Source organism: Protopterus annectens, chromosome 2.part0 (assembly GCF_019279795.1).
Source record: "Protopterus annectens isolate FY-2018-M chromosome 2.part0, PAN1.0, whole genome shotgun sequence".
In the NCBI taxonomy this organism is placed as follows: Eukaryota; Metazoa; Chordata; order Ceratodontiformes; family Protopteridae; genus Protopterus; species Protopterus annectens.
The window spans coordinates 964757031-964770947 of NC_056728.1; the positions used below are offsets into that span (position 1 = coordinate 964757031).

General features: G+C 40.3%; 1 protein-coding gene across 7 annotated transcripts in view; it reads left to right on the forward strand.

The window, feature by feature from the left end:
• The window catches only part of PAQR3 (progestin and adipoQ receptor family member 3), a 1198746-nt gene extending 1187762 nt beyond the window's left edge, over positions 1-10984 (forward strand). For all 7 annotated transcript variants that reach the window (XM_044061213.1, XM_044061218.1, XM_044061217.1 and 4 more), the window contains one exon: positions 7279-10984. In XM_044061213.1, coding sequence (XP_043917148.1) covers positions 7279-7421 — 143 coding nt within the window. In that variant the 3' untranslated portion in view covers positions 7422-10984. The remainder of the gene's footprint in view (positions 1-7278) is intronic.
• Positions 10985-13917: the final 2933 nt, after the last annotated feature.

The window sequence follows — 13917 nt, forward strand, 5'->3', positions numbered from 1 at the left end:
CTCTCTTGGAAAACTTTCTTTCTGATTGCAATCACATCGGCCAGATGCTTGTCAAAACTTCATGCCTTATGCATCAAACCTCCCTATCTTATCTTCCATAAGGATAGGGAATCACTGAGAACTAATTCTTCCTTTTTAAAAAAAGTGGTGTCAGAGCAGTCTATCAACCAATCTATTGACCTTCCAGTATTTTTTCCTAACCACTCTAACAAGGGAGACAATTGCCTGCACTCCTTGGATGTTCATAGGCAAATACGATTTTATCTGGACAGAACAAAATCTGCCCATAAATCAGACCAACTATTTCTGGCTTTTTCTGGAACAAGACTAGGTCATCCTGTCTCAAAAGTTACATTGGCTTCGTGGTTGAGAAATTGCATTACCTTTATCTACAACAAGAACAATGTCACCTTGCCTCACAGAGTGAAAGCACATTCTACAAGGTCTATGGCAACTTCAGCAGCTTTCCATGCTAGGGCTTCCCTCAATGATATTTGCTCAGCTGCGACTTGGGTCAAACCTCATAACTTTATTCTTCATTACAAATTGGATTTGGCCTCCAGAGGTAGAGCTTCTTTTGGCTCCATGGTGCCATGAGGGCCACTCAGGGTTACAGGTAGCTGGGGACTCTGTCCCATCAGTAAGGAATGAATGAAGATTAACAACATCAGATAAAGAAGTTATGTCTTGCCATGACGTTCCATCTGTGGTGTTGATCTTTGTTCATTCATTACTCCCCATCCTCTGTTCTCCAATGGAGCTTCCTGGTTGATCTCATATACTCCTTTATTTTAGGTCTGTTATGACCAGAGGTAGCCTCTACTTTTGTCTATCAACTTGCAAACTCAATCTGAGGTAACAGGGAGCAGGGCATTGTAGGCAGGACCTTGGCTCGAGAGTTTTTGGCTGATGCAAGCTTGATGTATGTCCGGCTCAGTTCCAAGGATGGAACCGATAACCAATCAGTAATGAATGACTGAAGATCAACAACACAGATGGAACGTTATGGTAAGACATAACTTCTTTTTCCGGAAGTCTCAGTATTCCAGGGACACTCGGGGCTCTTCTTCCCCTAGAGGCAGAGGGGGAACAGGTTAGAAACCGTCCCAGAGGCAGAGGGGTTCCAAGGAATTTTGGGTCTCGAGAAGCTTTCTCAGGCAGGCCTGCGCAGCAACCCTGAGGGTTGCCCGACTGCTCTGCTCTGGAGGCAGTCAGGGGTCGCCTGTTGTTGCACTAGACTGCATGGAAGTCTGTATCATCAGACCGTTGGATGCTTCAGATAATTTCCAGAGGATACTCAATCCCGTTTGTGGTTCCTCCCAAACCTCTCAAACACCTCCCAGATGTACCACCCGTGCAAAGAGAGGCTGCAGCACTAGAAATCTCCAAGCTGCTAGAGAAACGAGCCATCAAACCCGTCCCCTCAGATCAGTCTGGATTGGGCATCTACTCCAGGTTCTTTTTGGTGCCAAAGAAAATGGGGGACTTGAGGCCCATTTTGGACCTATCTACTCTGAACCTGTCAGTTGCCAAAGAAAAGTTCTGGATGGTCACCTTACAGTCCATCATGCCATACCTGCAAGAGAGTGACTGGATGTTCTCATTCGACCTCCAGGATGCTTACTATCACATAAAGATGCGCAGAAGCTTCAGGAAGTTCCTCCGCTTCCAACTAGGAGCCAATTACCAATTTTGAGCCCTATCGTTTGGTCTCACCACAGCCCCAGATGTTCACCAAAGTGATGGCAGTTGTAGCAGCTCACCTGAGGCTGCAGGGGATTCAGGTCTACCCTTACCTGGACGATTGGCTCCTTACTGCTCCCACCAAGCATCTACTTTGTCGGACCAGAAATTATTTCTTAAAGCTTGCACTCCACTTAGGGATTACAATCAGCGCAACCAAATCTCTTCTGAATCCTGTCCAGGTGATAGAATACATAGGGGCATGGATAGACACACTACAGACAAAATTCTTCCTGACTACGGAGAGAGTTCGAAACCTAAGGATGCATGTTGTCTTCATCTACCGTTCTCACCTTCCCTCAGCAGAATCGGTTTTGAGGGCCCTAGGTTCTATGGCGGTGACCATAACGCTTCTTCCATGTGCTCGGTTACGTATGCGAGTGCTACAGTGGACTGTAGCGGTGCAATGGTCCCTGTTGGATCTTCCATTGTCACATCCAATAGACCTCAGCTGAGTCTGCAGGTCGTCCCTTCTTTGGTGGATGCATTCTCTGGAAATTCTGGTGGGACAACCTTTTGTTCCAGCTCCTGTCCAAGCCACAGTGACCACAAATGCCTCCCAACTTGGGTGTGGGGAGGGCATTGTTCGGGAAGGACAGCCTGTGGTCCCCTATCAAGACCAGTTTGCATATAAACATTTGGGAGATGAAGGCGGTCCTTTTGGCGTTGCAGGCCCTTCATGCCTTTCTACCTCTGGGAACCATTGCAATTCAGTCAGACATGTCACTGGTCCGGTATAGCAACAAACAGGGAGGGAACCAGATCTTATCCCCTTTGCCGCGTGGCTATGAGAGTTTGGGAATGGGTGATCTCCACCGATTATTTCTGACAGCAACACACATTCCGGGACGGTCCAACATTCTAGCGGACAGACTAAGTTGGACTATTCTGATGCTTTACTAGTGGTCTCTGAATCCTTCTGTCGTGGAGCAGATCTTTCTAGACTGGAGTCGGCCTTGCTGCGATCTCTTCGCATCTCCTTCCAACACGAAGTGCAGCGAGTTCTTCGCTCTAAACCCCCAGCTGGGGAAATCCCCCAGAGGCACTCTAGTCCATGCTTGGCCTCCTGGTCTTCTGTAGGCTTATCCTCCTGTACCCCTTATCTTGAGGTTTCTACAGAACGTTTGCCTACTGGGGAGCAAAGTGATCCTCATTGCCCCGTTTTGATCTTGCCAAGTATGGTTTCCCTTCCTTTGGTCTCATCTTCTGGCTCCACCTTGGATCTTGGATTCCATTCAGGATCTCATTTTACACCCCTCGTGGGTCTTTCATCTAAGTCTGGACAGTTTGAAGCTCACGGCTTGGCTGCTGCAGTTCCTTTAATTGCTAGGTCTCCCGGATTGTCTTCTTCAGTCAGGTCTATTCTGGTGGCAGCTCATAAGTCGTCCACCAGGAAGGTTTATCGTAGCAAATGGAAACGTTTTTCCTTTTGGGCTTCTCAAAGGAGTTTAGATGCTTTCACGGCTCTTGTTTCAGCTATTCTGGATTTTCTGGCAAATATTTTTCATCAAGGAGCTAGCTCTTCTACAATCAAGGTTCAACTAGCTGCCATTTCTCATTTTCATGTGGGCGAGAATTCTGCTCCTTTAGCCTCTTCCAGATTGTGTAAAGCTTTTGTTAAAGGTACCTTCCTCTTACGTCCTCCGGTCAAAGATCCCATTCCTCAATGGGACCTTACTATGGTTCTTCAAATGTTGATCTCTCTGCCATTTGAACCTGCAGCAACCACAGATCTTAAGTTTTTGTCTTGGAAAACAGCGTTTCTAGTGGCCATCACCTCTGCAAAGAGGGTTTCAGAATTGTAAGCGTTGTCTGTTAAAGTTCCATACATGATTTTCCATAAGGACAGGGTTTCCCTTCGCACCAGTCCTTCCTTTCTCCCAAAAGTAGCATCACAATTTAAACATACTTTGTCATGTGAGGACTATTCTTTTAAATTTTGGGTGTTGGAGTAGGTAAAATTTTTTTTTTTGGGGGGGGGGGGGGACTGGGAAACCAGCCTTGAGTATTGTGAGTTAATGTGGCAACTAAGATTTGATGCCTGCTCAGCCCCTGGGTTGAATGAACACTATTCCATCAAATATTCAAATATATCAAATATTCCAAAGGAAAAAAGCCTTAAAATAAGGGTATGTTATGGGATGTTTACACTTTCTATAGTTATTGAAGCTTTTTTATGTGTACATTTTTTTATGTGTGCATTCTTATATAGTCAGCTTGACCACAGTATAACAACATTTTCACTGCTGGATATTTTCACTGCTGCATTCTTTACTGTTGCATCTTGTTAAGTTAGTCAATTAAGTATTGACCAATGGAGTATTATTATGTTAAGTGGTTTGACTAATTGTTAATCAGTTAGTGCTGGGTTATTCTGATGAAGTTCCCTTGTGGAATGAAAGTGCTAAATCTGTGTGGTGTATTGGGACATTAAAGAACTTGTTTTTTACCTTGGTAGTTCGTGGATTTTTGGACTTTCTTGGTAACCAGTGTGCCTGAGTGTTTTTTTCTCAGTTAGAAGTTATGTACTTACCATAACATTCCATCTGTGTTGTTGATCTTCGTTCATTCTTGACATCCCATAGGTTCATAGGTTGGTACTAGGCTATTGGCCCTAAGGCCCATGCAAGCCTAGCCATAACAATTCCCTGGAAATTATTTCCCACAGTATTTACTTCTCTGGGTCCCTGTCTAGCAGGGTGACTGACATGATCCCCGGGGTGAATTTCCTATCTCCCATCCAATCATCAAGGTTCCTTTTGAAGAGGGCCAATGAGGTGCTCTGCTTGACATGTATGGGCAGTCTATTCCAGAGTATGGTGGGTCTCTGGGTCAGGAACCTATCCCTCCAGCATGTTTTGTTCACTGTGATGATAAGGTTTAGATCCCTGGAGCGTGTGGCTCTGAGGGATTGGGATTTCTTTAAGTGGAGCATGTCCAACAGCTCAGGGTTTGACATGGCCTTGTATGTTAAGCAGAGGTCGCCTCTATGTAGACTATATGCCACAGAGTATAGCTGGCATCTGCTTTAGGCCTGTGATTCTTTTAGTGAGGTATTTCTGTGGCCTTTCTAGCTGTTGCAGATATCTTGTGAGGTACATACCAAATGGGGCATTATACTCTGTAATGGGTCTAATGAAGGATGAGTACAGTGGGACAATGACCTCCTTTTTTCTGGATGAAAAGCCCTTAGTGATGAGTTGTGCCACGTGGAACGATTTCCTGACTGTTGTGGCAATGTGGTTATCGAAAGTGAGACCACTGTCCGCTTGTGTCCCTAAGTCTCTCATCACACTTTCGATGTTTAGTGTCCTGCCACCTATCTTGGTAGTTCATGGGTATATGTTTTTTTTCCAAAGGGGGTGACTATACATTTCTTGGCATTAAGCTTGAGCCCATGGCTCTGGCACCAGGCATCTGTTTCTGTAAGGCCCTTTTGTAGAATATTCACATAATTTGGGGATTCAATAATGGCTCCCAGTTTGCAGTCATCTGCAAACTTTGTTAGCCAGAGTCCCTTAGTGTTGGCCTGTACTTCAGAGAAGTAGATGCCAAACAAGAGTGGTCCCAGGACTGAACCCTGAGGTACTCCACTTGTCACTTGACGAATGGGACTCTTGTGAATAGCGTGTTAGCTCGAGAGCTTTTTTGGCTGGCGCCAAAGATCGGAACAGAGTCCCATTCGTCAAGAATGAATGAAGATTAGCAATGCAGATGGAACTTTATGGTAAGTGCACAACCTTTTTTTCCAAGTATTTTCCCAAGTTTAGTGAGGAGTTGTTAGGTATTTTTTGGCTGAGACTGCTTGGGAATGGGTTTTGGCAAGAGCAGTTTTCCTCATGTCTTGCATTGTATTTTTGAGTTAACTCATTACATCCGAGTGGTGCCTCCAGGTGCATCTACAGTTAACTCCTACTGATCCCTCTAGGCGTAAATATTGCTTGTTCATATTTGCATCAATAATTCCAAAACCATGCTATGTCCAAGGTTTTATTTAATCTTAAAGCTCCACTGCATTAATATTTGACCGCTGTCTAGTGCAGATTAACAGATATTAACTGTTTTATTATATTAATTTATATAGATATCATTTTCACATTATTCTAAATATCTCAACAACCATGTAACACACACACAACTCCTTAGCCTCATATGAAAGCTCTCGGCTATATGAATAAAATGCTGTTGTGTGTGTAACTTGAGTAGATGCTGAGATATTATACGTTGTTTACAGAATATTACAAATGAAATTGTTACCATGTTTACTGGGACTTGCAAATTTCAGTTTAAGACCTAGAACCTAAACAATACTGCCACTATAAAAATAGTTTGTGGTGAAGAGTTTGCCATTTATGCTTCTTTCATAATCCTGTGGTTCCAGAGATATGAACATTTGTTTGAAATGTGAAGACGTAATTTGATTCTGTCAAAAGGTTTAGGCTTTGCCCATTGGAAGTTACAGTGCAAACTTCCTGAGCTCAGTTAGAGAAAATGAGTTAAGCAGAGGCTGTAAATATGGAGAAGAGGTGTGGTAAGGAAGCAGAGTGACATAAACCCGGAGAGTAGGTTCTCTGCACCAGGGCTGCTGCTACTGAGCTTCATCCTTGGGCTGTATTCCCTTTATAGTGTATCTCCCTAAGGTGGTTTTGTGTTTGTTCTTGAACCTATCCATTCTTCTTCCCATTTCTTAATGGGGGTTAAAACTAAGGGGAAGAGACACAGTCATTTCCCTTTAAGTGCTCCATTGTCTTAGGCGTTCCTGGAAGCATGTACCGTGGTTTGGTTAGATGAAATGGTGGTTCATTGCCCTGGCTAGAGGGAAGGAAGAGCTCACAGTTGCAGTTTCTGACTTCATAGGTGATGGGCAGCAGTATTCTTTTTGCCATTCATTTGCTACACCCACTAGCATTTTTTATGTGGTTAGAATCTACTCCTGTTCAGGAATAGCCCTGCCTGTACTGCTTGCGTGCAACTTCACACAACTCGAAGTTTATAAACTCAGGGGTTACTCAGTCTCAAGGTTAAGAGAATGCTCCCCTACTCCTGAGGTTCAGCAACCTCACACTATGATTGGAAGTTTTGATGTGAGTGCACTTCTAGTTTCTTGCCATGATTTTAAGGCACATGATTATTGTGCCATGAAACAAACTGCATGCTGTCAAGTTAGAATCCCTTTTATCTGTTTGTCACTTCATTGTTATAATATGAGCTTTTTTGAAACAGATGTTGGAATTCTCGACTGGAGCCACCAAAATACCATTACAGAACTGTGAGTTGATCGATAGTCAATAGGCACGGAAGTAAACTGTTTTTGTTTGAAGTTTGCAAGTGTTTAATCAGCCTTCACACTGCTGACCAGATGCCTAACTGTCAAGCCTTATGCAGTAAATTTCTCGAAGTGTCACATTTTGTTAATGATGTACCAAAATGATTAATTCACTTATAACATGCATTCTGCTTGTAGCCTTAAGTGTATTAAAAAAAACAAACCTATTTGTTAACAATTCATTTATTATTTTCTGTTTGTTGTTACAGGGCAGTTAAACTACCTTGGATCTAGCCATCAAATTTGGCATGCACTGGTATTGTTAATGCTTTATTGGTGGCATCGTTCAACAGTGCATATAATACAATACCAACACAGACAGCCTTGTCCAGAGTTTGTAAGCAGCTTCTAACAAAGTAGCATCAGGTTTGTCCAGTGCTCCAAACATCTGTGTCGTCTTATCTCTCAAAAGTGCCTTTACTGGACTTCAAAGCACATGCTAGCCTAAATATATAGAATCACTTCATAGCTTTTGCGCTCCCATGTTGACAAAATCAATTTGCTTGTTGCTTTACATATATGCTTTCAAGTGTATCTGAGGTAAAGAATGGTGAGCATATTTTATTTATTATTATTCAAAAAAAACATACGACTAAGTAAATTGTTCAGCAGTAGGGAAGTAAGTAAGCTAATAACCATTGCTATGTTAAAGAGAATGAGAACAAATGATAATGGAATACTTTTATTATAATTTTTTATAATTATGTTTCACTATTTATGGCTGTAAGTGACAAGCAGTCACAAAGAAATAACTGATGTAAGGATTTTTCTGAAAATTGTATCAACTATGTAAGTTTAGCAGTGTGTTGTTTTCTAGTATTAAATTACAAGTTTAATTCCTGCTTATGGAATTCTTCAAAAATAGAGATTGCTACTTCTTCTTGCTATAGAAAATAAGTTATTTGGTATGCTCTACTCCACCTCTGACATCAGGCCCCCTAAGACCCACGTAGTGCATTTATTATTATAAACCCTCTTCAGGGGGCAACTGTTGGGTAGAAGGCTGTGTTTATGGCTGAAGAGGAGTTTCTTGAATAGCCTGGCATTATGGTGTGCATGCATGCATTATTTGTACAAGCAGTAGCAGATTAAATATTTATAAGCCCACCTGTTACTGACCCCCCCCCCCCTCATATCTTCATCAAGGTGGCTATGTGGTGGCGGGGCATACATCTCTTCAGTCCTCCCCAAACACATGGATTACTAGATTTGAAGGTAGACCTCCTACCCTCATCATAACTCCTGCTTGCAAGAAGCCTAAAGAGTGGCACATGCACACCACTGTAGAGCAGAATATGATTAGCCAGCCTGACTGAATATCTCCATCACAAAAAGTGTCTTATATTTTCAGAGGGTTTCAGCAAGCTTCCTACAATCATTTGATCTAACTTTATTTTTGTCTTTGCTATCAGTAAAGGTAAACTTTAGTGGATGTTGATTCATGTGAGCTTCCAGAGTGTAATTGCTGCCTTGAGTGTAACCTACTTGATGCTGTTCAGTGGTGAATTGTGAAGATGTACTTTTTTTTTTTTTTTTGGTCAAAGGAGCTTTACAGTGTAGTTGCTGACAAGAGTCATATTTTGTTGTCCTTGGACCAGATTAGAATATTTACTGATGGAATGGTGTGTCTGGACACATTTATCCTAGATGACATATATTCCTTTATACATTGGACAGCTTTTAGACCATTCTAAGGTTTGCCTTCTTTCTTGATTTAGTTTACAGACATTTTAAAACTTAACGTTTACTTGCACATTACGTCATTTCTAGGCCAGACACTTGGCAACTGTAAATTGCATTTTGAAGTATTTTGGAAGAGTAGCAGCCTGGAGCAGCAGATGCAGCAATAATAGGTAAAGGTGTAGGTAAAAGTGCTGAATAAGGGGAATAAAGATGGCTTTTCAGCAGGACATAGATTCTTTTCGTGCCATATACATATAAAATTTGTTTTCAAGTTATTGTACAAATAACTTGAGGATAGCTATGCTGATGTGATTGCTTTTTTTTTTTTTTTTTCCTTAAGGTTAGACTTGGCCTTGTCAATTTGCTTTATGTTATAATCTGACAACCCTTTAATGGGCACCAGTGGTAGCACCTTGTTTTATTTCCTTCAGATAATATTGCAGTTGTTTTTGATTTTTATACATCTTAAACTTGAGCAGGAACTTGTGAAGCTTTTCTTAGGAAAGAATCTGTTCAAAATGTATTGCCTCTCCCATGTCAGATAGGGAAGGTATCCAGAATTTTGGCAGTAAATACTAAATTTAGTACAAGTACACTTGAGAAGGTTAATCTGTGAGAAACTACTGAACTGTATCATGTAGGCACAAATTCAAATTTCTAACTCTTCAGTTGCATACTGCTTGGCTGAACAAGTCACTGATCCATCCTAGTCTTCTGGGTCACCTAGTGGGTTTTTGTTTAAAAATAGTAGAAACAGAGACCCTGTAATTTAGCTTAGTTTATACATTAGATGAAAGATAATGTTATAGCAAATTGACAGTAGTTTGCTTTGCCTGGTAAGAGGAAATCTGAACTAAAGGCAACATATTTTTATCTGTTAGTGCTGAATATGTACCGAAGGAAAGGACAGTGTATACAGATGTCATTCTTAAAAATACAGTGACATGAGTAAAGTTAACCTGAAAATCAGAATCCCACTGGCATAGGTGATATACCCCTGATTTATGGGTATAGTCATTTAAGAGACATATCAGAATTTTTCCCATCAAAACTCAGAACTTGTCTAGCCAACTGTGTGGGTATAGAGAGACAAATACTAGATGATCTGGGTTTGCTAATAGTGTCTCTGTTGGAATTGACCGTTGGGGGGGGGGGGGCAAGTCACGGATTGCAGTGATCCCTCAGAAGAAGGTTAGTAGATGCAAATATGACCTGAATATATTCAGCTTACCATTCTTCTTTCTGGTGATACTGTTAGGATGCGTGTTGTGGCCCCACTGGTTATGCAAGTCATTGAAAGGTTTAGTGTGCCATTGCTTGGATGGCAGTCAGGGTTAGCTGTTGCCCATGCTAGGAATTACCTGGTAAAGGAAACAAAAGTAAAAAGCTTATAGAAAAAAATCTCAGAATGTCATCTGCATTAGAGTTTTTTTCTAACTTTTGTACGTACTGCTAATTTTTGAACTACTGCTGGAGATTGAGACTGTAGTACTGCATAGCCAGTTGCATAAGAAATAATAAATAGTTAAATCCCTATTATACAAAACATTTCATAGTTGTATTGGTTATAGAAAATACAATTGAAATGTACTTGATGCATTGTAGCATCTAACGTGGTGTCAAATTTATTTGGAATGCTTCGTGTAAAAAGTGTAGATAATACTGTACTGTATTGTATGGTTTTCCTATGATGTTGTATTGTATTGATGTTTATCTTATGTTGATCTTACCGTGCAAGGTTACAACAGCTCATTTCTTTGTTCTGTACTTAAATTGTATTTATTGTACTAACTCTTGTATGAATGTAACCATATAACTGAATGGAATGCCTTACAACTGTATTGTATATTTTTCACATACTGTTGTATTATAGTGTATGTGTACCCTATGCTTATTTTACTGTATTATCATATAACAGCTTGTTTCTTTTGTTCTGTATTTTAATAGCTTGTATTTATTGCATTTACTGTAGTAACCTTTTTGAGATTTTCTCCCTGGGTCTCCACTGAAAATGGGATTCGTGCCCAGTCGGACTCTCCTAGTAAACAAATGTAAAATAAATAAATGAATAAATACTTCAGCAGACTGGCACAGTATGATCCAGATTATCCAAAAACCTTCATTATAATAGTCTCACATTATTATAGTGTACTGACTGCACACACTTTGTATATTGCAGTTCTGTTTCCAGTACCATTGACACCTACCAATAAACCTCAGAAAAATAAATGATCTTATGAAAAAATCAGCTGTATGATTGAAAGAAGAAATACTGTATTCCATTTGGTATTACTATTTTGTAATAAAAAATGACCTTAAGGTTCATTCTTGACCCTCAGAGGAAGTATGGCTATAAAGACAGAACAGTCATTTCATATATATATTTTTTTTTTGCTGGTGAAGCAGAGTCCTTCTAGCTTTGTGACATTTGTCAACCATATCCTTTTATGACATATTTTACATAAATTTGAAAAGTATACTGTTTTGATGTTTTTTTAATCATGATGCCTCCAGAGAAGCTTACAAACAAGTGCTTTTGTTGGTGTCAGATAACTTTAAAGAAGAACCACACCCACAAACTCAAAAAACATGTATTTCATCATGGTTTGGTGTTTCCTAAATTTTACCACCACTCTGGGACTAGACTGTTTAGGTTTTTAAATAATTTTAGTACATAATTTCTGAGTGACCACATGTGGTCTGGCATCTTGAAGTAATTCTGATTGTGGGTACCCCACAATGCAGGGCTTGTCTGTAAAAAATTACATCACACAGGCTCTTTCTTCCTAAAGCTGCTCTGACTGCATTGATTTTACATGATAACACTGCTGTCTTTTAGTCAGTTACAGTAGTTTTAAATATAATTTCATGCTATTCATTGACTACTTTAAACACAGTGCAAATGCCACAGAACAGTGCTTTTTACTGCTGCTGCTTTTTAGAATGGCTAAATTGTATTATTTTGTGAAGCCTGAATTGTACTACTTTGACTCATCTCCCATCCCCCTTCACACCTAACTTCCCTAGCTGTCAAAGTGCTATGGGTAATTTGAGCTGTTACCTACTGTGATTGACAGCTCACAGCAGGAGACTTGACTCATGTACTGTTTCCTTGTTCCAGCCTTTACTTTCTGTATGGGTAGGGGAAGGACCAGGGAGCTGTGACATCACCCATCACCCATGGGTGGGTTTTTAGGACAGTCGTGGTGATCTCAGTTTGGGAAGGGAATTGGCCAGAAGACTACCTGTATTCATTGGCCTTGATGGCATCAATGAATTGGAGACTGCAGCAAGCTTTTCCGGGGCAGGATAAAAGTATTTTGAAAGTGAAACCCCCATAGTACAGTAAGGTATTGTTCTAGCAGAGAAAAACAGTCAATTTAAAATATTTTAAATGCTATATTGTTGTTTATACAGTAAATAGGGAGAAAAAGGACAGAGAATATTTAATAGTAGAATCCCATGGTTGTCCTTGTTTTTTTGACAGACATACAGACCTTTCTAGACCATGCATATTATATGTATGATCATACTGTATTTTATGCATTACTTACCTTGTGTTTTATGTGTATACACACAAACACATACATATGTTATATATATATATATATATATATATATATATATATATATATATATATATATATATATATATATATATATATAATATGCTGTCTACTGGAGGAAGAATCCTCTGAAATCTACATGGGGTATAAAATACCTGTGCAAGTATATGCAACAATCCTAATCGTTCTGGACTTTGTTGCACACTTCAGACTTCTTCCCAGTGTTCCTTTGTAAATTGCCCTTCTGCTCTGTTTTCTCAATCTTTTCTAATCTCCTCTGTTTGATTCAGATAGCCATCGTAGCCTTTCTCTGTATCCTTTTTTTAACAACATCTTCTGCTTTAGACGCAACTTAAAACTCTACCAGAGCTAATATTTTACTAAGCACTCCCTTGCCCCTTTCTCTTTGCTTGATATTTTATCACTGCCTGATGGGAAAGTTAATTTCTAATCTGCATTCCAAACTCCTGCTTATTGTCGTCCAACTCTTATTACCTTTCCCTCCTGAGTTATATGCTCATAGTACCTTGTCCTGTGTTAATTTCCTTCTTGCTCAGTATCCCTATTAATAAACTTTTTGTCTATTCCCATGCTGGCTTAGTTTCTATTCTGCTTAAAGACGTGCATCTAAACAATGTCTCTGTTTTTATCTCAAATGCCCCCACACACACACACACTTCATCATCACCCTTTTCTGTTTTGATTTATAACCTTCTGCTTGAATCATGTATGTAAGGTTAGGCATATTTTTAAACGAGATAACCCTAAACCACCTTATTCTGTGAGTAGATTCAAGAACCATGAAGACTCAAAAAGACTCACTGAAACATGCCAACATTTGAGAAAAAACAAAGTTAATTGCAGTTAATCACGTTTGTTCTTAACAATTCAAACAACTTTATTAGAACATTCTAAAAGAAATTGTGACTTCCCAGGGCCTTGAGTTGAAGAGCTCCACCAGCAGCTTTTATTGAATGCTACTCACAGGATCAGAGGAGGTTACTAGGCTAATGGCCTTGGGGCCCTTACAAGCCTAGCCAAGAATTTATCTCCAAAAATGAAACCTCAGTCAGCACCTGTCACCCCTGTCAACGAGGGACACAGGAGGAACCCCTGGGACAAATTTATGGTTTCCCATCCAGTCATCAAGGTTGCACTTGAAGATGGTCAGCGAGGTGCTCTGTTTGACGTGTATGGGAAGTGTATTCCAGAGATGGGGCAGCCTCTAGGAGACAAATCTCTCTTTCCAGCAGGTTTTGTTGATGTCTCATTAATTTACACCTTCTGAGCGGGTAATTTGCAAGGAGTTAGACTTATGGATATGGAGCATCTCTAGTAGGGCAAGGTCCGAGATTGCATTGTAGGCGAGAGAGAGAGAGATCACCTCTGAGCAGTCTATACGATACCAAGTAGAGTGGTAGTGATTTGAGCTTGTCTGCTTATGACAGGTGTTGGAGACAATGGATTCTCTTTGTGAGGTATTTCTGTGGCCTTTCCAGTTGGTGCAAGTGTTTGGAGAGGTATATACCAAATGGGGCGTTGTACTCAATTATTGACCTAATGAGGGAAGAGTACAGAGAGGTAATAACCTCCTTTTTT